Source organism: Monodelphis domestica, chromosome 2 (assembly GCF_027887165.1).
Source record: "Monodelphis domestica isolate mMonDom1 chromosome 2, mMonDom1.pri, whole genome shotgun sequence".
Classification (NCBI taxonomy): Eukaryota; Metazoa; Chordata; class Mammalia; order Didelphimorphia; family Didelphidae; genus Monodelphis; species Monodelphis domestica.
In genome coordinates, this window is record NC_077228.1 from 222,623,101 (window position 1) to 222,649,457 (window position 26,357).

At 37.1% G+C, this 26,357-nt stretch overlaps 1 protein-coding gene across 1 annotated transcript in view; it reads right to left on the minus strand.

Annotated features, from left to right (window-relative positions):
- Window positions 1-26,357, minus strand: part of MAP2K6 (mitogen-activated protein kinase kinase 6) — a 192,660-nt gene that overhangs the window by 38,165 nt on the left and 128,138 nt on the right. The window contains exons 2-7 of the mRNA XM_056817223.1: window positions 11,371-11,437; window positions 7,296-7,344; window positions 6,007-6,120; window positions 3,069-3,188; window positions 1,721-1,837; window positions 583-634 (exon numbers count right to left, since the gene is read on the minus strand). Of these exons, the coding sequence (XP_056673201.1) occupies window positions 583-634; window positions 1,721-1,837; window positions 3,069-3,188; window positions 6,007-6,120; window positions 7,296-7,344; window positions 11,371-11,437 (519 nt within the window). The remainder of the gene's footprint in view (window positions 1-582; window positions 635-1,720; window positions 1,838-3,068; window positions 3,189-6,006; window positions 6,121-7,295; window positions 7,345-11,370; window positions 11,438-26,357) is intronic.

The following is a 26,357-nucleotide window of genomic DNA, read 5'->3' on the forward strand; positions in this document are numbered from 1 at the left end:
AATTTCTACAGAACTTGTTTTATACAATTCAGCTTAACATATATGTTTTCTAGTTGTTTCTTGTATTTACATCTTAGGTTCCCAAATAGTCTAGAAATTTCTTGAATGTAAAAACTATTTCTTCAATTAATATGAAGAATACTTGGAATAGCGCCTTTACCAAAGTAGTCTAATCGACTTATACGTACTGAATGAAGGAACTAGGACTACTCGGACTTAATGTTACTCCCAGAATCATCTTGTTCCATTTCTTTCGTCTTGGGAAAACTATATGTATATTGATGGATTTCTACCCTGTTTTTAAAGTAGAAATTCCAACCACCTGATGGAGTTATTGGTCTTCATTCTCTTCATTAATTTATTCCTACCCTAAATCCTTCCCACTTTAATTTAGGCCTATCTCTTATTGTTCTATTTTTGTCCCAGACAAAAAAAGTTGTTTAAATAGGCTGCTAGCCAATCCCAAAGAAAGCTTCTCCATTCCTTTATCTGGCTTAATCCCACGTCTACCACAGACAACAACTCATGTGTACTGGCTAATAATCTGGTACAGGGTGTACAGCAGAAAAGACACATGCTTACCTCGATGAATGACAGAAAGTTTACTGTGTAAATGTTCTAGGGCTTTTACAATCTACAAAGGAAAAACAACAGAAACTGATTACACAGCTATTGGAGAGAAACAGAACCTGAAATAATTCAGCACCTTCCTACACATTCTTTCTTCCTAACATGAGATTCCTATGGATTTGCCCAAGTAGACAATATTCCAGGAAAAGTAACATTGCAATACAGAAAAGGTTATATGAACTGTATTCCAAAACTTTTAGAGGGCCAAATCCAATATTGCTAAGACTTTGATTATTATATTAATTTTCCTCTCTCATCAATCCTCCATAATCTTAGCATCTTTCCTCTGAGATTATTTCCATTTTATTTTATATATATGTTGCTTACATGTAGTCTCCCCCCATTAGAATATAAGTGCCTTGAAAGAAGGGACTGTTTTTTTTTAAATTTCTTTGTATCCTCAGTACTAAGTACAGTATCTGGCAAAGAGCAGGTACTTAACAATTGCTTATTGGCTTGACTTTTCTTGATTAACTTTCTGGATTTTCCCAGTTTTTGGTGCTGCCCAACACATCACTCCATTAGTACATTTATATAAAAGTATGCATATATATATATATATACATTCTCTATCAATAACCATACATGTTACTCCCCACCCCCACTAGTAGAATGAAAGGTTCTTGAAGGCAGAGATTCTTTTTTTTCTTTTTTTTTCTCAGTATCTAGCCTGGTTCTTTGGAAGGCATTAGAATGTGTTTTTTTTTAATTGAATTGAATCTAATTCTATATTTTTGCTCTTTCTCTTGTCTATATTTCGCCCTCCAGAATTTTTGTCTTCTCTTCAGTCCTGTTGTCACTCTTCTTGATTCTCACTTTTAAACCCTCCATGCCCTTATTTCCAGAGAAATGATGGTAGAAGAGTGAGAAAGGGAAAAGGAAGATAGTATCACAATGCCAAACGTGGTCTTGACAAACAAATGCACTTCTAATAAGCACTGTATTATGGGCAAAACCAATCAAGTCAGTGGTATAATAATTATCTCTTTTGCACTAACACTAAAAGTAGAAAATAAAACCAGGCCAAGACTGAGCTACCTTTTCACTCCTTCCTTTCAATGACTTTCCATTACATAAATTTTCTACTCACAGAAACTGCAATTTTCCCTAAGATGTCCTCTGGGATTGTTAAACCCTTATCAATGACTTGTTTGTAGAACTTATCCAGTGAGGTATCCATGAGTTCCATACAGATCCACACATCACCCTGGAAAAGAGAAAGAGAGAAATAACTTCTTAAATCCATCCAGGGATGGGCAGTAAACATGTTGTTACTTGATCCTTCCAGTTGATGGTGCTCTCTATCTCCTTTAATATTCCTAGAACATTTTTGGTTGTTCTTTGCTTTCTTTAGTCCCTATTGTATAAAATGTAGAATTCTGCTCATCCCCAGGAGAATATTTATTGAGAAATCTGAAATACTTGGGGCAAGGATTGTTTCATTGTCATTGTTTGTCTACCTCTCTCTAGTTCCTATGATAATATTATATATAGAGTAGGTATTTAATTCACATTCATGGAATTAAGTTTTATTAGATTCAATTCTAAGTACCATCTCTCAGGATATTAGAGACTTATAACAAGGTAGAATTATTTATAAGGTCCAAACCCATAAGAAGCAAAGTTGGAAGTCACAGGAGAATTTATATACCACCTATAGTGTAATGTATAGAAGAGCTTAATCATTAAAAGTTGTAATCAGAAAATCAATAATCAAAACTTAATCAATGCTTGGAGTGTGATCAAAATATAATAGTAGAGGCAATCTTTCAAACCGTGGATATCTCTACTTCTAACCTCAGCAAATGAGTATGTGTTTGGGGGGAAGATATATTTTCATATCTCTTCTTTTAGGTCAAGCTTAATTTTTATCATTTTACAATATTCAGTTTCAGCTTACATTTAATTCTAGTATAAGCTTGAAGTTCAAGTCTGAGATATTCCTTCCAGGGTTGCCATCTGTATCTGAGGATCAGAGATGTCCACTTAACCAAAATAACTGGCATAAAGAATGATATATTGTAACCAAAAATTATATTACGCCTACCTTTTAGAATAAAAAAAAGAGGAACAATTTAAAAAAAAAGAAGGGTGGGGGCAATTAGGTGTCTAAGTTTCAAATAGATTATTTAGACTGCCAGTAAAATGATGACAACATCAGGGAGTCTAAAGTTGTCTAAAGTTTCATTTTGGCAGCCTGGCTAAATCAGACTCTGCAGTAAAGTAATATAGCTAGAAAAGGCCAAGCCTAGAAGAGGGTGTATCATCAGTAACTACAGTAATTATCCAGGCTAACACTGGAGCTTGGCCACAAAAATAAAAATATATTTACTGAAAAAAATGATAATGGTTATGAGTGTTCTCTCTATGTAGACAAATTTCTGGCTATCTACTCCTTTAATCCCTGACATCAAAACTCCAACAGGTAGATTACTCACCTCCCGAAAGAGTGCACCATAAAAGGTGACTGTGAAAGGGCAATCCACTGTCCTCATGGAGATATCCAGGTCCATCAGTAGCCTCTTCTGTTCCTGGCTATTCACAGTTGCTCGGATTCGCTTAATGAAAACATATAGGGAAAACTCAAAATTATTCTTCTTGGTGACAATTGAGGCATGCAACTTGAGTTTTTTCCATTCTAAAATAACAGATGGATGAGCTTTCTAAACACAGGCTTGCAAGGAGCTCCTCATTCTAAGTTACTTATGATGACATAGAATTGAGTCATATACTCTGTCATTCATTTGTCTCACTGGAGTAACTCATTATGGAAAAACTGGCTGGTAATATCTTTTGTAGAACTGACTAGTAAGTAGTAGTTTGTATTTCCATCTAAAGGTTTTTTTTTTAATTGTTCCAAAAACTGGGAAAACATTTGTGTTGTGCCTCAAAAACTTTAAGAATTTTTAAAAGGGTTAATGCTTTCTAAGTAAGCAATTGTCATTGTAATTGTAAAGTAATTGTAAAGACAATTATAAAAGGGGAAATAGAGTTTAAATCAAATTAGGGTTCTAGGAGGCTATATATTTTTTCTACAATTTATCCCTTACATGGAAAAAATTTATCTATGTAATGAATATAGGGAGGGATTCAGTCAGCACTCGAATTTTTATAGACATCAAAAACCTCTGATTTCTGAGGTGCTAATGAAAAAAAAACAGATCTTTCATATATTAGATACAAGAAAATGTGTAAAATGTGTAAAAAATGTGTAAAAAGATTCAAAAGTTAGGTAAGGAATCAGTCTAATATTAAAGAAATGACAAAAATAAGCATAAGCATCCATGTTTTTCAGAGACTTTGGACCTCATATTCTTTTGAATATTTAGTCAAAACAGTCATAGTCTGTAGGCTGAAGCCCTTGTTATAATAAAGAATTCTGTCACTTTTCATAACTTGGGTGAAGACAAATGGATTGTCTGACTATAGACAATTTTTTATGATATCTCTATAATATTATATACTAGATGCACTGTTCTCAAATTTTCCTGATTTCCTGATCTTAAGTTAAATGGAAAAATAAACATACACAATCTCACTTTATCTTCATTATCATTATCAATGAACATATCAGTGATTCTAAAAACTACATTTTTAGGGGGCAGTTGGGTGGCTCAGTGGATTGAGAGCCAGGCCTAGACACAGGAAGTCTTGGGTTCAAATCTAGCCCCAGACACTTCCTAGCTGGGTGACCCTGGGCAAGTCACTTAACTCCCATTGCCTAGCCTTTACCACTCTTTTACCTTGGAAAGGAACTACAGGCCCCCTGAAGTATGCCAGTAGTCATGTAATCACCTACCCTTCATGTTTGTCCAAGAGCCCACCTGATATGCCCACCTTTCATGTCTGTCCAACATCACCCACCTGTTATGCTACACTAGCCAATATCATTAACAGAATGTTCCAGGTGTCCCCCATCAAGTAACTCAACTATGACTGCTTTAACCAATATAAACTCCACTCTGCCTCTGCCTCTTTGGAACCCCTTGATTGGGCTCCCCCTAGCATTGCTAGTAATAAACTTCCCCTTGCCTGAATTGCATTGTCTCTGTATGCTCCTTGGGGTGGTCTTCCACTCAGACCCTAACATAATGACCTACTCTGCCATCTTCCCATCCTCCCATTTCTTTTTTCATAAAGTGGCAGGTAGGTTGCACAGTGAATAGAGCCCTGGTTCCACAGACACTAATTGCATGACTGGACAAGTAATTCAGCCTCAAGTAACAACACTTAGTTGGCAGGATTGTTGTGAGGATCAAATGAGATTTTTTAATATATATGTATATTTGTTTGTGTGATTATCCTTTGACTATATGGGGGTCGCCATCCGGTCCTCGACCCCTGGTGAACCAGGGCCTTGCTCACCCAGCATGTGAAGACTGCTTCGGCGGAACAGACGGAAGAAACCAATAAGAAGCTTCAACGGCTGAGAGGGCGACGCAGCAAGGCACTGTGGAGTGCTTAGGGCATGTTGGAGCACAAAAGACAACACAGCCATCCAATGCAGCTGAGGAAGTCTCCAGGTGTAATGACTTTTCGTGCCACTGGACCCAGGCTTCCAACGCCGAGAGAGTGGGACTGTCTCTGTGCATTGACTCTTTCACTTAAATCTCCTTCACGCACAAGTGTCTTTGTGCACACTCATCTATCATAGATGAAAACGCACAAAGACAATCGTCATCCTCGGTTACCGAGAGACTACCACTACTACCTTGGAACCAATACACAGTAATGATTCTAAGATGGAAGGTAAGGGTTTAAAAAAAAACCCTACATTTTAAGAAGAATTTTTTACATTTGAATTTTACATTTTAAAAGATAATTGTCTGCATAAAATTTCTACAAATTATGGTCTCCTTCCACACCATGCCCACCTTTTCTTCATCACTTTTAGTACTAAATTTTATAATAATGACATAACTAAGATTTATAAATTGCTTTGTGTACATTTCAAATGAGAATTTTTTACAAATGAGAATTTGATTCTCACAACAATCTGTGAAGTAGATACCATTATTATTCTCATTTTACAAATGAGGAAACTAAGACTTGGACAAATGACTTGCCCAGGATCACTCAGCTTCATAACTCCAAGAGCAGTAGTGTATCCTCTATCCATTACACCATAATACCTTTCATATTACATTCTACCCTGCCAAGTGATTGTTGTTTTGTTTTTTCAAGTCCAATAATTGCTGAAACCCAGTTCAAAGATGATTGAAGACACATTTTCTAAACATATGCCAGTCCTCTTGAGAAGTCAAAGATTCTTTGTTTTAAACATTCTCAAGGCACAATTATTCCTGTAAAACGAATAGATTTTTAGTTAAATGGAAAAGTAAGTATACATAAATCATCTAGGTAATCTCATGCTACCTTCACTGCCATGATCTGCCCACTAGGCATGTGTCGCATCTTCTCCACCACCCCATATGCACCTCGTCCCAGTTCTGCTATAGGCTCCAAGTCATCAGCCTTCACTTCAAAATTCTAGAAGAGAAGAAAAGCAAACTGTAATGAAAAATGGACTGGAGAAAAGAAGATTCCCTTCTGTCCAATTTCTTCAAGAATGGAAGAAAAGACTCCTGAACAGAATGTTTTCTAGGAGAATGAAAAAGCAGCTGAGATAGCCTCAAGCAAGAAGCACCAAATGAGAATTTGGTTACAGATCATTTCAGGACCTATCACAGGGACCACCATACTCCACAGAATATTCAGATTATCTAATTTTACTTAGTTAATTCTAGAAAAAGGAAGGGGATGAGGGGTTTCTCATCCCCTCCCCCTAACACACAACTACAATTTTCTGACAGCACTATAATTGCTGTGTTCTGACTCACCGTACATAGTATAAACATTTCTTTATATACTGCTTCTCTTCCCACACAAGCCTCTCAGGATCTGGTCTGCTATTGTTATTGTTCAGTTGTTTTAATCATATCCAACTCTTCTTGACCTCATTTGAATTTTTTTTACAAAGATATTGGGGTGGTTTGCCATTTCCTTCTCCACATTTTTTACAGATGAGGAAACTGAGGAAAGCAGGGTTAAGTGACTTGGCCAGGGTCACATTGCTAGTAAATGCCTAAGGCCAGATTTAAATTTAGAAAGATGAATCTTCCTGACTTCAGGCCTGCTACTCTCTATCCATTGCATCATCTAGTTGTCCCTCCAGTGTGTTATAGTTTTCAATGAAAAACTTTCAATTTCAATCAAAAGCTAGACCTACTAGCTATTCTCCATACTCCAACATTCTCCTAATTCTATGCCTTTATATAAGGGGTAACCCATATCTAAAACACACCCTCTTTTCACCTCTGCCTTGTAGATCCTATCTCCCTTCAAAGTATGGCTCAGGTGCCACCTTCTCTTTGAGTTCTCTCTTCATCCTCCCTGCTCCAAGTCCTTCAGTTATGGGAGCTCTTCCTTACTTGGTAAAGACTTTGTTCTTGCTTATGTAGATGCTGCATCTCCCAACAGAAGCTAAATTTCTTGAGGGTGTGTATTGTTTTGTTTCAATCTTTGTATCCTCAGCATCTAGCACGGTGCTTAATAAATGTTTGTGGAATTGAAATTCTCATTTGGAAAGTATACATGTTTTCCCACACATCCACATTTTTCCACCTAAGTCCAGGAATTACCTGGACTATATGACTTCCTCTCACCTTATCTCCAATTGAGATGCAAGCCTTGGAATCTAAATCCCGAGGAGGTCTATGAAAAAAAGAACATAAAATGTTAAAAGTCTTCACAACATACATAATTCCTAAAAAGGAGAAACATTGTGTCATCAAAGCAAAAGAGGACAAACAACAATGAAGAGTTTTAAGTCCATTCCATAAAAGGAAAGTTGAAGGAATGAGGTTGTTTAGTCTAAAGAAGAAAAGATTCAGGAGGTACACAATAATTGTTTTCAAATATTAAAAAGCATCACTGTGGAAAATGAAATAACCTTATTTTATTTGATCCAAAAAAGAAGAACAAAAAGTGATGGGTGGAAATGGCAAATAGGCATATGGAATCTTTATGCTAGGAAAAAAATTCCTAACCAATACAGCTGTGCCAAAGTGAAATAGGTACCTCTAGAAAGCAGATAACTGGAAATCTTCAAGTAAAAGCTAGCTAACCACTTGCTAGATATGTTGCATAGTGCAAACTCTTCTTCTAAGAGTTCTTCTTGGAGTACAGAGCCAATGAAGTCATCCATTCCAAATCTGAAATTCTGTGATTATTCGAAATTCTGGCTTCCAGATTTCTCATGATACATAAAACATCTGTGTTAATATTTTCTGAGAATAAGTTGTATGCCTATGGTAATTAATAATCAAAATAGATAGATAACTTCCAATCTTCCTACCAAGAGCACCAATGTTCCCTCCAAGGATGGTTATAAAAAAAAGATTTAGGCCAAGAAACTTGGGTTTCATTTAGTCTAATTTCCATATTTTCAAGATGAGGAAACTAAGGCCTTGGAGCTGACTTGTTTTCCCAAGGTCATACAAATGACATATGGCAAATGTTGGATTAGAATGTTGGAAATAACTACCTGAAATTAAGTATGAAAAAAGAAAGAAATGAGCAGAACCAAAAGAACATCACATACAGCATAATTTGCATATGTCCACCTCCAGAGACAGAACTGATAAATAGAAATAAGTAAGAAAAAGTTTTATATATATATATATGTTATATATATCTATAAATCTCTCTCTCTCTCTCTCTCTCTCTATCTCTCTCTCTCTCTCTCTCTCTCTCTCTATATATATATATATAGTCAAATGCTGTATTCTTTAGTGTGGGGAAGGGATAAAAGGGACAGAGTCATCTGAGAATTTTAATGTAACACAAATAAATAATTTTAAAATAAGAAAAGGATTGTTAGTTTTCTGATTTCCAGAACAGTACTTTGTCTAGTTGTGGAGCTTGCTGCCTCAAATCTAATCAAAAGGCATTTAAGATTTTGGATTTGGAAGTGTAGATCATTTGAATCCAACATCATTAATTTACAAATGAGAAAAGTGACTCTTGGTGATGTTAAATTACTTGATAAGGTCTCCAACTTTCTCCAAACTCAGCATCCTATTTATTCAATACCTACTGTGAGAATTTATTTTTCATATAACTGAACCAATTCCTATATTTCAGGAAGAATTATTATGTATTTCTGAGTATGGGATCTAGATCAGAGATATCATCCAGTGTATTTTCTTTTTTTCTTTAACAGAATTTGGTTAACAAATGAAGGGGGCAAGTTTTTTTTTTTTCTGAGTATGTGTTCCCCATGATGTAGGCTGATGGACCATCTCTTAATTAGCTATCACCAATTAAAGATATCTTGAGATGTTCAAGGGAAGTGCTGAATAATGAACTAATAAAATCTATTTATTAAGCTATCTGATCCAGCTCAAGTTTTCCTTGGTCCTGAAAGAGCCATGGAGACCTATATCACTTTATCGGTTATGATGTTGGCCTAATCAATAAATCTGATATGATCAATAAACATATTCTCATCCAAAAATCAGTCTCTCAAGAGAATTTTAATTGTAACACTACCATCCAAGAAATTTACCCAAGCTAAAAAACACCTGCTAGTTTCTTTAATTTTCTCCATTACAGATAACATGAAACCTCCATCATCCCTTCAAGTCCTTTTCCACTAACTAAAAAGTACTTATCTAAGATAACTATAACTATCTTTCAACCTCAAAACTCACATCTATAGGTTAACATTTCTCTATTTATAAAGAAAATAAACTGATTTTCAGTATCCTCATAATTAACTAAAAAATATGGGTGTATGTTTGGATTCAGAGACACACAGGTTTGTAACAGATATAATTTGAAAATTATGGGAATTCTTTAGAAGATTTTGATGTATGGCTTACATTTTTTAAAATTTAAATAGTCAATTTATAACATTATTTCTTGGTTATAAGAATCATATTATTTCCCTCCCTCCCCTGCACCCACTCTTCCTATAGCTGATGTGCAATTTCATTGCATATTACATGTGTCCTTGGTCAAAACCTATTTCCATGTTGTTGATATTTGCACCAGGGTGATCATTTAGAGTCTACATCCCCAACTATATCCCTTCAACCCATGTATTCAAGCAGTTGTTTTTCTTCTGTGTTTCTACTCCCATAGTTTTTCCTCTGAATGTGGATAGTGTTTTTTCTCATAGATCCCTCCAAGTTGTTCAGGATCACTGCATTGCCACTAATGGAGAAGTCCATTACATTTGATTGTACCACAGTGTATCAGTCTCTGTGTACAATGTTCTCTCCTTTCACTCTGCATCAATTCCTGGAGGTCATTCTAGTTCACATGGAATTCCTCCAGTTCATTATTCCTTTTAGCATAATAGTATTCCATCACCAACATATACCACAATTTGTCCAGTCATTCCCCAATTGGAGGGCATCCCCTCGTTTTCCAAATTTTTATAGAACAAAGCTATGAATATTCTTGTACAAGTTTTCCTTATTATCTCTTTGGGGTGCAAACCCAGCAGTGCTATGACTGGATCAAAGGGCAGACAGTCTTTTAGTGCTCTTTGGACATAGTTCCAAATTGCCCTCCAGAATGGTTGGATTAATTCATAACTCCACCAGCAATGCATTAATGTCCTGACTTTGTCACATCCCCTCCAGCATTCATTATTTTCCTTTGCTGTAATGTTAGCCAATCTGCTAGGTGTGAGGTGATACCTCAGAGTTGTTTTGATTTGCATCTCTCTGATTATAAGAGATTTAGAACATTTTTATGTGTTTATTGATAGTTTTGATTTCTTTATCTGAAAATTGCCTATTCATGTTCCTTACCCATTTATCAATTAGGGAATGGCTTGATTTTTGTGGTGATAAGACTCTTAAAATCTTTTTTCCAAGTAATAGTCTGGCCAATTCTAGATAGAATCATTACCAGTTTTTCCCTGAAGTGATAACATTTTTTGTGTGTATAGTAGCCCTTTAACACTATATACAAATAAAAAAACGCTATCTACATTTAGAGAAAGAACTGTGGGAATAGAAATACAGAAGAAAAACTCTAAACGATCACCCTAGTACAAATATCATAATATGGAAATAGGTCTTGATCAATGACACAAGTAAAACCCAGTAGAATTGCATGTCAGCTATGGGGGTGGGGGAGTGGAGGGAAAGAATATGAATCATGTAACCATGGAAAAATATTCTAAATTAATTAAATAAAAATTTTCATTAAAAAAAAAGAACCATGGAAGTAGAAACACTGAAGAAAAACATTTGCTTGATCACATGGCTTGTTGGGGATATGATTGGCGATGTAGACTCTAAAGAATCACCTTAGTGCAAATATAATAATATGGAAATAGGTCTTGATCAATGATACATGTAAAGCCCAGTGGAATTGCTCTTTGGCTATGGGAGGGGGTGGGAGGAGGGCAAGTAAAGAACAGGAATCATGTAACCATGGAAAAATATTCTAAATCAATTAATTAAATAAAAATTTTCAAATAAAAAAAAACACTATATACTAATAACATCACTCAATCCATACTGGCAAAAGAAGTTCTTCACTGATTGAATCACATGGATTTGAAATAGTGAAGTAACCAGTTGAGCACCCAATACACTCTGTAGTAGAATAAACCTTTCTAAGAGCAATCTAGTGTCAGCAGATCACCCATAAATGCACAAATTATCCATTTATCTCTAGGTACTTGTGACCTGTAAGGAACGGGTTCTAAAGACTTACGCTGAGCTGGTCTGAGGTTGTTCAAATGCTTCCTTTGGAATCTTCAACCCAGGGTTCCGCTTCCTGCCTATGGGGAAGAAAACAAGGAGACAGTGAAGACATTGGAAAATAAGAGAAATAGGGGCAAAAGTAGGTGGAGGAGAAGCAAGACAACCTCTTTATAAAAACTGCTTTGGCTGGCTACCCCCATGGTAAGAGAATCATCACCTTTCCTCTATTTTGACTATTGAATTCCTAACCCAACCAAGAAGCCTTCCTCCTTCCATCCTCAGTCCACAGCTGATAACAATCTTTCCTTGTCCTGTAGATCTAATATAGTATGTGGTTCATTATGTGGTTTTTTTGGAATTTAATTATTTGTTTCTGATTCACCTCTGCCCCCTATGCTGTATTCTCCCAAGAGTGAAGGAAACATGTCTTATCTAGACTCATGATCTCACCCAGGGTTTAGCAGAGTCTTCTATATACAGGAGGCTCTTATTAATGTTAGTCTAATTCAATTGTTAGCTTTGTCCTCCTCTTATAGCTGCTATGGGTAAGGCAGGCAAGTTTACACACACACACACACACACACACACACACACACACACACACCCCTACCTCTGCCCCCCACCCCTGAATTTGAAGTATTTTGTAGAACATTGGATTTCACATCAGGAAAAGTAGGTTCAAATCATAGCTCTCCTACTTAATATGTTATTTTAGGCATTGTTATCTTAGGAACATTTTCCTGCTGCCATTCTCAACCTCTTCCATAAAAGAGCAAACCCATTGAAAAGTGTGATGTAGAAGTCCCAGCCAAGATGGCAGAGTAAAAGAGAGAATTCAGTGAGCATCTCTTTATAAATTCCTTCTAATGATACAGAAAATGCACCAGGCTGAATCCTGATGGGGAAACCCAGAAAAAAAGTCACCATGAGCCCTTAATCCAGGCCATCTCAGCCTGATAGAAATGGAGTCCTACAGCAATTTATTCCTTTTTTTATTCTTTAATAAACTGTACCTTCCATCTTATAATTAATAATAAGTAGGGGTTCTGAGGCAGAAGAGTGGGAAGGACTAGGCAATTAGGATTATTTGATTTGTCCAGGGTCATACGACTAGGCAATGTCTGAGGTCAATTTGAACCCAAGACCTCCTGTCTCTGGGCATGGCTCTCAATCAACTAGGTCACCTAGCTGCCCCACTAATCTACTTTTACATAGACCCAAATGAGTCAGTAACTTGAAGAATTAGGACCAGAGGTGCAGCAATCAGATTTTGCCCTAGATCAGACCACTTTGGGAAGACAGAAATTTTGCAGTTCTCTAATCCGGTATAAGGCAAAACCCCCAAGAAAGTTGTAACAGGCCCAGGCCATACCCTTCTGAAGTGCTACAGAAAGAAGGAAAATCAAAAGAAGGAAGAAAACACACATACACAAAGTTGGATACAGAAATACATTTCACTCAATAATGAAATAGAAAGGGTAGGGCAAATAAAAGGAGGGATTCATTGTTCAACACATTCAGTCATATACAACTTTTTGTTATCCTATTTGGGATTTTCTTGGCAGAGATCCTGGAGTTGTTTGCCATTTCCTTTTCTAATTCATTTTGCAGATAAGGAAATTGAGGCAAACAGAGATAAGTGACTTGCTCAGGGTCACACAGCTATTAAGTGTCTGAGACCAGATTTGAACTCAGGAAGATGAGTCTTCCTGACTCCAAGCCTGGCACTTTATCACAACTATGCCACATAGTTGCCCCAAAAGGGGGGTTATTCCTAAACAAAACAAATTCTAAGGATGTACAAAAATATTGAAAACTCTTTTTGAGGTGGCAAAGAATGGAAATTAGAGGGGTTGCCCATAAGTTAGGGAATGGATAAACACGTTATGGCATTATAAATAAGATGGACTCTTATTGTCATAAACTCTTATCAGCATGATAACCAATTAAGATTCCAGAGAACTAATGAAAAATACATTACCCATCTCCTATTTGAGAGGTGAAAGACTTGGAATGCAAAATAAGAAAAATTGTTTTTTTAGAATATAGTTAATGAGGAAATTTGTTCTAATTGACTATACCAATGTGTGTGTGACCAACCAATTTACTATCTGTATGACTTTGGATACCACTTAGCTTCTCTCAATCTAAGTTTCCTCCTCTGTAAAATGACAGAACTGGACTAGATAAACTCTGAGATCTTTTCCAATTCAAAATCGATACTATTATGATCCCTGTGACTTCTCAAGCTTGAAAACACCCTTCCCTGGCTTCCACTTCCCTATATGTTGACTTCCCATATTACAAAAAGTTCCCTGAAAACAAGGACTCTTGCTTTTTTGTATTTATATCCAAAATTACTAACATATTCCATCTTTAATAAATGTTTTTTCATAATTCATCCATTAAAGAAAAGGAAAAAAGTGTTGCCTATGAAAAGAAACACAACTACCTCTTAGAAAGTTACATGCTATTATTTTTTTATCTTTTGTTTTAATACCAAACTCATTTTTAAGTATTGTTAGGTTGAAAAAGTCGAAGGGGGGACTAAAAGGGAGTACTGGGAGTAATGATGATGGATGGAGAGACCTAGGTTGTGGGATAGAGATGAACAGTGGCTAGTAAAATCCTATTTAGTTCTCCCTCCCCCTCACTAATGGATTCACAATGTGAATGACTTTACAAACAGGGATGGACAGGGACCAATATCCAGGTAAGGGGCTTCTATGGGTGAGGTACAGATTTTTCACCAGGGCTTTGCATAATGCCTGGGTCTCTAGAAGCCTCTTCTGGACACAGTCCTTGTTGGGAAAGACTGAATGACTTTCAGCTTTGGATTTGACATGACCAAAGCTTTCTAGACAGTCTTTCTCCAGTTCCCTCTTTCTGATCTTATTTCTCTTCTTAATCCTCCAAAAGAAAATCCTTTTCTGACTGCATTTTCTCATAAACAGGAACAGGGAAGGTTAGGATGGAGGGATTAGGCGTCCCTGAGAGACACACACAATCAGTTTGTGTCTTCTCTGCTCAGCTGAGTCAAACAGCTGTAGCTTCTGTGATCTTCCTCCTTTTCCCTAAAGTAACTGCTTGTCTAATCTAAAAGCAAGTTGCTAGTGTCTTTCTTGGGAAGGCACCGATTGGGACAGGTCTTCGGAGTGACCCCGGGAGGTTTCGGGGTTGAACACCCCTCACATGGCAAATGATGCTCACTCTGCCCCTTTGCTAAATGTTCAGGTAAATTCAGGAATGATGTCTGATCCTCCAATATACGGGGAAGATAAGGAAATCCTGAGGTATCCCAGAGTTGGGTCCTGAGCTCAGGTCTCTATTTCCCCTCTCTCACAGAGACCAGCAAGCCAAGACCTTCTTCTCCATTCTACTTCCCACAAGCTCCTTTGCTCCTCCCAAATGTCACACTCCTGTCCTTCAAACTTGCTTGCAATGTTCCCCAAAGGGTCTCTTTTTGCTCCAAGCTTATTCCTACAGTATAATACATACAAGCCTAGAATTGAACCCTCTCTTATACCAAAAAAGCAAATAGTTAAGAAAAAATAATTAATACAGTTATTATAGCTAACAATCTGTGTGATATTCTGTCCTTGTAGTCTGCTACTTGGGAATGGATGGCTTTACATTACTCAGTCTGGCTTCCTTTTAATAATTTCTTCATTTACATTTTTACAGTCATTGTGCACATTGTTCTTTTGATTATGTTTATTTATTTAAAACACTGCATTTTTCTCAACTCCTCATTAATCATTTTTATATTTCAGTTATATTGTCACATCCACATGCCAAAATTTCTTCAGTCATTCTCCAACTGAGGGCACTCACTTTGTTTCCAGCTCTTTGCTATCACAAAGAGAACTGCTATCCATGTTTTTATATATATGGTACCTCTCTTTTTGGGGATCAGATATTATTTAAGCAGAGATAAGCTACTCTGGGGAGGGAATTTACTAAAGACATACAACTGAAGTCCTTTCTCTTTCCCCAATTCAATTTGTGATCTATCTAAACTCCTGACTAAAGAGAAAAAGTCACTTACTGAGCAAATGTGTTGATAAACTCTTTCTTACAGAACAATTAGTCCCTTCACTATGTCAAATAAATGAAAATCCAACACAAGGGAACATTCACCAAAGGGCAATTTTTTGGCAGACAGCTGAAGTACATACAACCAAAACACCAATGACTTGTACAACTGGTATGCGTGACATCTCATTTCTCTTTTCCTTTTCCTTTTCACTTCCCAACTAACTCTAACACCATCTTCCTTTGCCTATTTCACTTTCCTTCCTTTCAGTTTATAAACATTTATCAAGACCCTATTATGCACCAGGCACTGTGCCAAGTCCTGGAGATAGAAAGATTAAAAGACAGTCTCTGCTTTTAAAGAGCTCAACAGTATAATGAGAGAGACAACATTCAAACAACTACATACAAACAAGATATAGGCAGGAGAAATTGGAGATAATTAATCTCCAGAGAGAAGGCAAAAGACTGCATGGAATAGTAGATAGAGTGCTCATCTGGTAGTTAAGATCTAAGTTCATATCTAACCCATGACAAATAATTATGTAGCATCTCTAACCTCAGGTTCCTTAACTGTCAAGTGGGAATATCATACCTGTGTTATGTATCTCAAAGAGATGCAAAATGGTACCATTTACATTCTTTAATTTTAAAGTGTTAACATTTTAAACACCTTGAAATTATAACTAGGGTTTCATAACATCTCAAATCTGGCAATCAGCCCTGACTTATATATTCTTATTTAAAAAGAAAAAAAAAAAAAGCTTGCAAAGAAAGCCAATACAGCACAAATATCTAACCCCACATCATTTACTTATTAGTTGCCTATTCTATCCTATATCTTAAGAAATCAGAAGTGACAACAGCTCTACTGGCGTTTGGAAGATGCAAAAAGACTAAGCAAAGGGAATTCAAAAAAGTGATTATTTATCTCTCTCCAGACACTGTGCCTCAGAAGGTGGTACTGAAAAATCAGTTAAGAAGCACATATCGCCTGCCTCCTATGCTCCAGGCATGTAAATTCAGAAGTGAGATAGTCCCTGACTTAAAATCTATTGCCTATCCAGAGAAGATAATATGAACATATATAGGTAGATTCAAAATAAACACAGGATCATATTGGAGAGAGGGCACCAGTAGCATTATCAAGAAGCATCAGGAAAGGCTTTAGGTAAAAGGCTGTGTTGAGCTGAACCAGGAAAGGGACTAGTTTCCTAGAGTTGGAAGAAAAGAGGAAGAGCATTCCAGACATGAGGAGAAACCAGAGTAAAAACTCAAAGAGGAGAGATCAAGTGAATTTTAAAAGGAACAGTGAGGCCATTTTCGCTGAACTGTAGAGTGTGTAAGGGGGAATAAATTGCAAAAGACTGGAAAGATAAATTAAAGCCAAGATGTGAAGAGCTTTAAACACCAGAGGAGATTGCATTTTATAACAAAAGAAAAAGGGAGAAACTGCAGTTTATTGAATAGGAGAATAATATGATCAGACCTGGACTTAAGGGAAATCAGTTTGGCCGTTGTAGAGAGCATGGATTAGAATGAGCCAAGACTTGAGGACCAATTAGAAGTCTATCATAATTGGCCAGGACTGAAATAGAGTGATGGTTAGGTGAGTAGAGAGAAGGGCATGAATAGGAGAGAGATTTTGGAGGCCAAATTAGCAAGAATTTGCCACTGATTGGTTAAGTGGCATCAATCATAGTCAAGAGCCATGGATTGACACACTGAGGTTGCAAAGATGGGTGACTGACTGGAAAGATGGTGATGCTATATTTCCAGTTTGAAAAAGAGACAGTCTTGGGGCTGGGAGGAAGTAATAATTTCTTCTTAGGATACTTTGAATTTGGGATGTCTAAGAGACACTGAGTTTGAGATATCCAAATGGGCATTGATGATGCAGGATTGGAGCTAGGAAAGATATAGGATAGCTCAATAGATTTTAAAAAGAATGTGTCTGGAGAAAGCAGGAGACGTTCTGGGACAATACCCACAGTTAGATTGTGGGATATGGATGATTACCCAGCAATAGAGACTGAGTAGGAGCAGTCAGATATGTAGAAAAAACAAGAGAAAATATTGTCACGAAAACCCAGAGAAAAGAAAATATCCAGGAAGAAAAGCATGGTCAAGATACCACATGCTTCACAGGAATGGAATGAATGTGTTTTGAGGAAAAATCCATCAGATTTGGCAACTGGTAAATTTAGAGGTCAGTAATTTCATTTGACAATGAATTTGAAAGCCAGATTATAAATGTCTGAAAAGTGAAAAGATTGGAAGGAGGGGCACTGAGAGTAGACAGCTTTTGTTTTCTTTTTCCTTAAAACTCAGGATATCAGGGGGCAGCTGGGTAGCTCAGTGGATTGAAAGCCAGGCCTAGAGATGGGAGGTCCTAGGTTTAAATCTAGCCTCATACACTTCCCAGCTGTGTGACCCTGGGTAAGTCACTTGACCCCCATTGCCTAGCCCTTACCACTCTTCTACCTTGCAACCAATACACAGTATTGACTCCAAGATGGAAGGTAAGGGTTTTAAATAAAAAATAAAAAAAAGTCAGGATATGAACATGAGGAGAGATAAGGGATGTCAACTTGAGGAGGAGGTAAAGTCAAGTGACTTTTCCCCCAGCATGAGAGAGAGTTGAGCATATTGGTAGGTAGTGGAGAATGTTAATAAATAGAGAGAGGCTGAAGATTTGAGAAAGACTGGGGGTCAATCAATTAGAAGAGATTCTACCTGCTATGTACCTGAGGGTACATTCCCTAGCTGTTGCTGAAAAATGTACAGACTTGGTCATCCCTACATAAAATCAAATACTCTCCCACCCTCTCTCATCTGCCCAGTATTTCTGAATTTAACAGTTTTTCTCCTTCTTTTCCATAGCTAAAATTCTTTTTATAAGAAAGAAAAGTAATAAGCTGTCCACCTTTCAGCTAAGTTAATTTCAAAGCAATCTGTTTTCCAGGAAGAGTGCCAAAAACTGATTTCCTAGCATTTAATGTTGGATTTAAAGAACATATGCACATGCCTGTGCACATATGAACACATGCACACACATGTGCATGAGACAGAACAATATCATTTAAAAGCCAAGTGACCAAAATAAGTCACTCCTTATGTTCTCTTTCTAGTCATTTCCAAAAGGCAGAAAAAAAAGAATGTGAAAAATTTAGGCACTAAACTCTATATGCAACTCTATGTACCTTCTATGTGCAACTATGTTGTATCATGTGTTCTCCTACTTCAGAAGATGATGACAAGCCTCTTTGAAAGGATGAATTCTAGGCTTTTCAGTGAATCTTTACTTTCTGTCCAAAACTGCACAATGGGGATATTTGTTAGGTGTCTGAACAGAGCCATAAATACAGTGATATGTGAGTCATTTGGGACCTGAATAATTTTGATCCTCTCATTTTGTTACACATGTTATGGTCATACATGTGTGCTTCTATTAATTTAAGGCCAACTCAGAATATCTAATCTTAACCAGATGAAAACAGTTTTCCCCACCTTTTAGTTAATTCAAAGTTGGTTGTGTTGGAGTGATGCTATACACTTGCGATAAAGTTGTTGCTGTCTTTTATTGTTTTTAATTCTGTGGTTTTTAAGAATGAATTGTACTTGTGCACATTTCATTGACCTGCTTTCATTGTTCAAGGGATGAGTGTTAATTTTTGATGTGCTATATAATTTATACATGGTTAATTAGCAGCAGAACTTGATATAATGCTGCTAGTTCTTTCAAACAAACGCAGTACCTAGAAGTAGGGGAAAAAAACAAAAAAAACATTTCTTATCCCAGTTTTTTCTAAAACCGGTGAAAATGCAACTATAAAAGTTTCTTCTGTTAAGGTTTTGTGGAAGCAAAATGAAAAAAAAAAGAATGAATTTTACTCAAGAAAGGAAATGTTCAAAATCTATATCTCTAGGACATTTAAAGATATTGCAGTAATTATTGGTCTGTGGAAGTTAAACATTTCAAGGATCATTCAAACTGAAAACAGTATTAGTTTCACTAACACACAAACTAAGATAAAAAATGAAAAAGAACACTAAGAACTTATATACCTTTGCTTTGAAATAGCCTAATTAATCCTCAGAACTACAACAACAAAAGACCTTCAGAGGGTCCTGACATCTAGAGGGGTTAATAATACTCCTCTTAAGCTAAAAGAACAGCAAAAACATCAGCATAGTTCCAGAGTATCTGAAAATTTATAAGCTCTTGCTAATTCCAGTAGACCATGCAGAAGATTGGAGGGAGTCCTAGTCACGTGTGACATAGAAGCTTGCAATGGAAGCTCAAATTGGTAATTGAAGCAGTATAAGAGATGGACATGGACCTTTTAGTTTGATTTTATTCTTTGAGTGCTGCCAGCATGCTGTGGGGAGGAGCCCAAAGAAGGACCCCTCTCCCTGTGTTTCTATGTGGGTCGGTGAGGACGAGGAAGGGAGGGATTGATGACCTGACCAGCCTCCCACTCCCACCCCAGACCTCTGCAACTCTTCTTCCTTCCTAAACTCTTTCTCTGTCCCCTCCCAAAATGGTGTGGAGAGGGTGGTAGCTAATTTGGGTCATCTTGGGCATATTTTTTGGGTAGCCAGATAGGATTCAAGTAATGGCAGCAGAAAGAGAAATTCTTTCCCTCTCCCAATATCATGATGATTCCTCCCACCAGCTGCTAAAATCAGGTAATTATTCAGGAAATTTTGTGACAGGGACCCCTTTACCTCACTTTAGGTTCTTTCCTGATTTTAGGTGAACAAGTAGCCCGAAGATGGGAATCTCCATATTTAGAAGCGATCTTTTGAGTTTAAAAGGCCATGAGGCCCTTCAATTGGGGAATGGCTGAACAAATTGTGGTATATGTTGGTGATGGAATACTATTGTGCCGAAAGGAATGATAAAGTGGAAGAATTCCATGGGAACTGGAACAACCTCCAGGAAGAAGAGCGAAAGGAGCAGAACCAGTATAGAACATTATACACAGAGACTGATACACTGTGGTACAGTCGAATGTAATGGACTTCTCCATTAGTGGCAATGCAGTGATCCTGAATAACTTGGAGGAACCTATGAGAAAAACCACTATCCACATTCAGAGGAAAAACTGTGCGAGTAAAAAGACCGAAGAAAAACAACTGCTTAACTACAGGGATAAAGGTTATATGATTGGGGAGGTAGACTCTAATTGAACATCCTAGTGCAAATACCAATAACATGGAAATGGATTTGGATCAAGGACACATGTAATACCCAGTGGAATTGTGCATCGGCTATGGGAGGAGGGATGGCAGGAAGGGAGGAATAGAAAATGATTTTTGTATCCAAGGAATAACGTTTGAAATGGACCAAATAAAAATTTTATTCATTTAAAAAATAAATAAATAAAAGGCCATGAGGTTTGCAAGTAGCATAGTATCACAGTGGGGTACACCTGAACTGTTGGTTTCAGAAAATGTCCTTAAATGAAGAAAATGAGGAAACTTCCAGAAAACAGACCAAAGGCTGATCCACTTTACCAGCCAAAAGATCAAGTGAACTATAGATAAAAAAGTAAAATGGCTAATGAGCAGCCTCAGACTGCTTTATATGCAGACTGGAATTAACTAACAATTTTCCAGGAGATTGTAACAATGATAAGAAATCTTTGAATTCAGTTTATATTGTTCTATTACTGTGAATTGTGATCCTTTCCATGCTTAATATTTCCTTCTCTGTAAGAATAAACTATTAATACCATACTTGATTCATGTTACATGTTAGGTACATATTTTTTTCCCTTTTTGACAGAAACTCCAGATGTTTGAACCCTAACTTTTACTATCATTAGCATCATCTACAGGGTAAAAATGTGATAAGCTAAGAGGTGTATAATATGAAACCTCAACCTCCATAAGTTGAGGCCAAACTTCTTCAGCACTGAACCTAGTCGAGGACCATATGTCCAAATAGAGAACAGGGAGTGAGTAGTACAGGACTTCAACCCCAAAGACTCCTAGGAGTGGTACCTCTAATTTACCAGTAAGTTTTTTGTTATTGCTATTCTGTTTGGTTTTAGAGTTTTTGTCATTAGTTATTGCTATGGAGTGGGGGGGGGACTTGTCAAGGGCAGGACAAAAAGACTAGATTATTAAAAATTGGACAAGCATAATCTTTACTGAAGATAATGACTTTTTCATTCATGATTATACCAAAGCCATTCTCAGTAAAAGTCTAGGTGAGACTATGAGATCTGAGTATCTTCATTAAACTACAAAACATCCACCTAAAAACATTTTAGGGAACTTTTTTACTTCCATTGAGCTAGGAAGTTTTGTCCCCACTGAAGAACTGATGAATATACCAAGAAGCAAAGTTATTTTGGAATTGCAGAAATTCCCACATGGATCTTACACCATGCTAAATTTCATAAATGGTTAGGAAATTCATCTAAGAGATAAGGCATGCCTCCATAGCTTAAGTTGCTTGAAACTCAAATCCCTATGAGCTATAATCAAGGATAAAATTGAAAAAATGGACTGTTCTTCAAAGGTACATTTAATATCCAATGTAATTAAATATAGTTTCATGTGAAGAATTAAAATTCAAAATCATATTTAATAAGTAACTGCAAGAAAAGATGTTACATGTTAAAATGTTTTTGAGATGTAAATAGTTATAAAGCTTATTGTATAATATATTTATGTTATATATGTATTTAATTAATTACTTGATTTTGTCTCAGTTCATTTGTATTTTATTATATCATGAGGCAACCAGGAATTTCCAAGATGCCAATATGCCAGAGTAGAGTATACTTGTACTATAGCCCTCTGATGAATTGTTCTCAGCTTTGCAAAGTCTCACACCACTTGGTCAGACCCCTACTCTCTCATCTTCCCTCAGTAAAGCCCAGGAATCTAAGAATCTGAGGACCATAATTTTCCAGTATGCTTCTAGGGTACTCACCTCCACCTCATATGCTTATGGAACTGGGAGGGTTGGGTAGAATTTGGCTGTGAGCAACATCACATTTTCTGAGGAATAGGTTTTCCCTTTTCCTAGAATGTCTCTCCCCATCCTCTATACACAAAATCAACTGAATTTGTCCTAAATATAAACATTCCTAGTTATGGTTCTTCTCTTTCAAATTGACCCATCTAGGACAATAATGGAAAAATTCTATTCTATTCAATAAATATTTATTATGTGCCTACTATGTGCCAGGCATTATGCAAAGCAGTAAGAAAGAAAAGATAGTCCCTGTCCATGAGGGGGAATATATACATAATACATAAAGGGGGAAAGGGAGAAGACAACACACAAAACAGAGACTTTGGAGCTCTAAGTATAGGATTCTATAAAGTTATTTTTAAAACACTTACACATTAGTATGAGGTGTGAAAGCCCCAAATAAATAAATGTATTGTGTTTTGTTTTGTTTTTTGCCCTATGTCTTATGAAGTATTCTTGGCATGTGTGTGTGTGTATGTGTGTGTATGTGTGTGTGTGTGTGTGTGTGTGTGTGTGTGTGTTCAGGTACATGTGCATTTAGTCTATTCTCACTGCTCAAACCATCAACCAAAAAAACATCCTGAGAGGCACATCTAAAAGGTCAGTTAGTGAATCCTTGAACCACAAACCTTAATAATCTCCTTAGTAACAATCTCCCTGGGAATTTATTGGTAGGTAAGGTCTCAATCGTGCTATATGATCCTAGGCTATATCTTATGCCTCAGAAATACTTGCTTTAATTAGAAACATTAGCTTCCCACAGAAGACAACTAATGTTAACATGGATTTGTAAAAACAGGAGTCAAACAAGAGTGGAGTTGTGATAACCCTAGATGGGAATAAAACAGCTTTGAAACAGTTGTTTGAATAGCTTAGGAATATCAACCATCCTAGCCAACAGAATGCTAACCAGTTTTTTTTTTCTCTGCTAGAAATGATGGCAGGCAAGACTATATACCCCAACCCACCAATATGTTCAGCATGCATTGAAAGATGGCATATTCTTTTTTTTTAATAAAATCAAGAAATTATATAACGAAGCAGCAAAAGCCACCACAGAATTCCACAGTAGGTACTGGGAAGGTCACATCATATTAAGAGGCTTAAATATTTATCAGACTGGCTTAGTTTTTCAGATACCTAGATCATTCAAGTACTAGATTATTTATGTCTGCCCTCACTACAGCCTCACAAAGGATGGTGAACATTTCTGATGCCAAACTTATTCAAATATCCATTTCCCACTGTGAATGGTAGTCCCAGCCAAGTAACCAGCAAATTGAAGGGCTTGGCAGCCATCTTCATAGCACTCATGTTTATGCTTGAGCACCAGCAATTTGGGGCATTGAATCCCACAGAGGCAAGTTATTTAATCACTCTAATAAGAAAAGAAATGAAAGAGCAAAATAGTTTTAGCTTTATAATTTCATTAGAAAGAAAAAGAAGATGGTCCTGAGATGAAGGCATTTTAAGTGTCTGACAGAACAGATGCCAGAGAAGAAAACTAATGGTTCTGTACATTACAGGCTTCATGTTAGACACATAATCTCAAAATGCAATACCATGTTACATATTATCATAGCTTAGAGGTCATCTGGTCTAACTCTCCCATTTTGCAGATGAAAGAACAAGGGCCCTGAGAGGTTAGGAAATTAAGTCATGGTCACAAAGGGAGAAACCAGTAGAATAATCTTGATGCTTCCACTCTCCACTGAATCATTATACAGAATAACTCAAATTTATTTTGTAATCCAATAAAACAGTCACATTTTTTCAAATGAACTGCTATCTAGCCACACTTACTCCATCTTGTGAGTTTAATACTGAGTTTTTAATACAAATGTAGGATTTATTTCAAATTACTATTATTAATAATAATAGTTAACATCTATGTAGCATCTTAAGGGTTACAAAGCATTTTACAAATAATATCTCATTTTATTCTCATGACATTCCTGGAGTTATAACTATTCCCTCTTTACCAAAACCGTGGCAAATAGTCTAGGGTCACACAATTAGTGAGCTTCTGGAGCTAGATTTGAACTTAGGTCTTCCTGTCTCTAGAGTCAATCCTCTACCCATTGTGTCATGGATATTGTCTCATGATAAGTTTCATTTGAACAGACTCAACATAGCATTCTTTTATTTAAAAAAAAAATTTTTTTAAGGCGGCAGCTAACTGTCATGGTGAGTAAAGCATTGGAACCGGAACCAGGAAACATGTTAAGTTTCATTTGAAAAGGCTCAACACAGCATCCTTTTATTTTTAGATTTTTTTTTTAAGAGGAAGCTAACCAGGATGGTAGGTAAAGCATTGGAACAAGAATCAGTGTGGAAAGGAAAACGTAATCAAGCTTTGGGTCTTTCTGTCACTGAGGTTGAACTGACAGCAGTTGGAATGTTGGAGTGAAGATACTGACAACAATGACAGTTGGTGGGAGGAGGGACAACTGGGAGAGTGACAGTTGCTCTTGAGGACTCTCTTTCTTGGCCCTCGGACTGGAAGGAACGCTCTCTTCCTGTCTCTGGATAGAAGTACGTCTATTCCTGGATTTTCCCAACAGTGTGCTCTACCTGGATTTCTGTGATCGGGTCATTTAACAAAATGATTTAAGGGGAGCAGTTTGAACTGTAAGGCCAGTCTTTAGGGGCACTAGCCCAAAGAGACAGGCTCAACCAGCTCTGAAGGTCAGAACCTTTTCTTCCTCTTGCTGTCAACTGCTAAGACTCTGAACTTAAGAAAGCTAGCATAGATTAGCATAGACAGGAATAAAAGAAACCCTCCACCAGCCTGTGAAGTCTGGCCTCAGTGCAAAAGCTGAGACTCAACCCAATCTGGGGAAAAGTATAGGGAACCCCTCTTCCCTCTACCCTGATATCTTCCCAATCTAAACTTGTTATTCAATTAAATTAGTGGTAGTCTCTCAGTAACCGAGGATGACGATTGTCTTTGTGCGTTTTCATCTATGGTGTATAGATGAGTGTGCACAAAGACACTTGTGCGTGAAGGAGATTTAAGTGGAAAAGTCGATGCACAGAGACAGTCCCACTCTCGTGGCATTCGAAGCCTGGGTCCAGTGGCATGAAAGGTTGTTACACCTGGAGACTTCCTCAGTTGCATTGGATGGCCATGTTGTCCTTTGTGCTCCAAAACGACCTACTCTGCCATCTTCCCATCCTCCCATTTCTTTTTTCATAAAGTGGCAGGTAGGTTGCACAGTGAATAGAGCCCTGGTTCCACAGACACTAATTGTATGACTGGACAAGTAATTCAGCCTCAAGTAACAACACTTAGTTGGCACGATTGTTGTGAGGATCAAATGAGATTTTTTAATATATATGTATATGTATATTTGTTTGTGTGATTATCCTTTGAATATATGAGGGTAGCCATCCGGTTGTCGACCCCTGGTGAACCAGGGCTTTGCTCACCCAGCATGTGAAGACTGCTTTGGGGGAACAGATGGAATAAACCAATAAATTAAATTAATTAAAGTATTAAATTCATCTTCAGTTAAATAACCCACCATCTCATTTCAGGGGAACAAAAGAAGCAGAACCTAAGGACAGCCATTCAACCATAAATGGTCCTTATTGGACCCCTACTGGGTAACCTTGGTCCAGGGGGGGAAGGCTTATCCCTCCGGAGGGTCCATGCTTACCTGCCCTGGGGTACCTTCAACATCAATCAATAGAGAAGACATCCCCTCAGGCTATCATAGTTGGCCCATTTCTCAGGAATCCCATTTTTCAAAGCCAGCCTCTCAGCAGGGGGTATCTCTCTCCTTTTACCTTACCAGAATCCATATTCCCTCTATCCCTTCAACTACTCCATTCCATATTATAAAACATTCTTTATTACCTGGACCTCTTCAATCTTCTACATTTCCTTTAACTATTACATCAGGAAGCCATGAATTAAAATAGCTTCACGTACTGTGTGACCTTGGGTAAGTCATTTAATC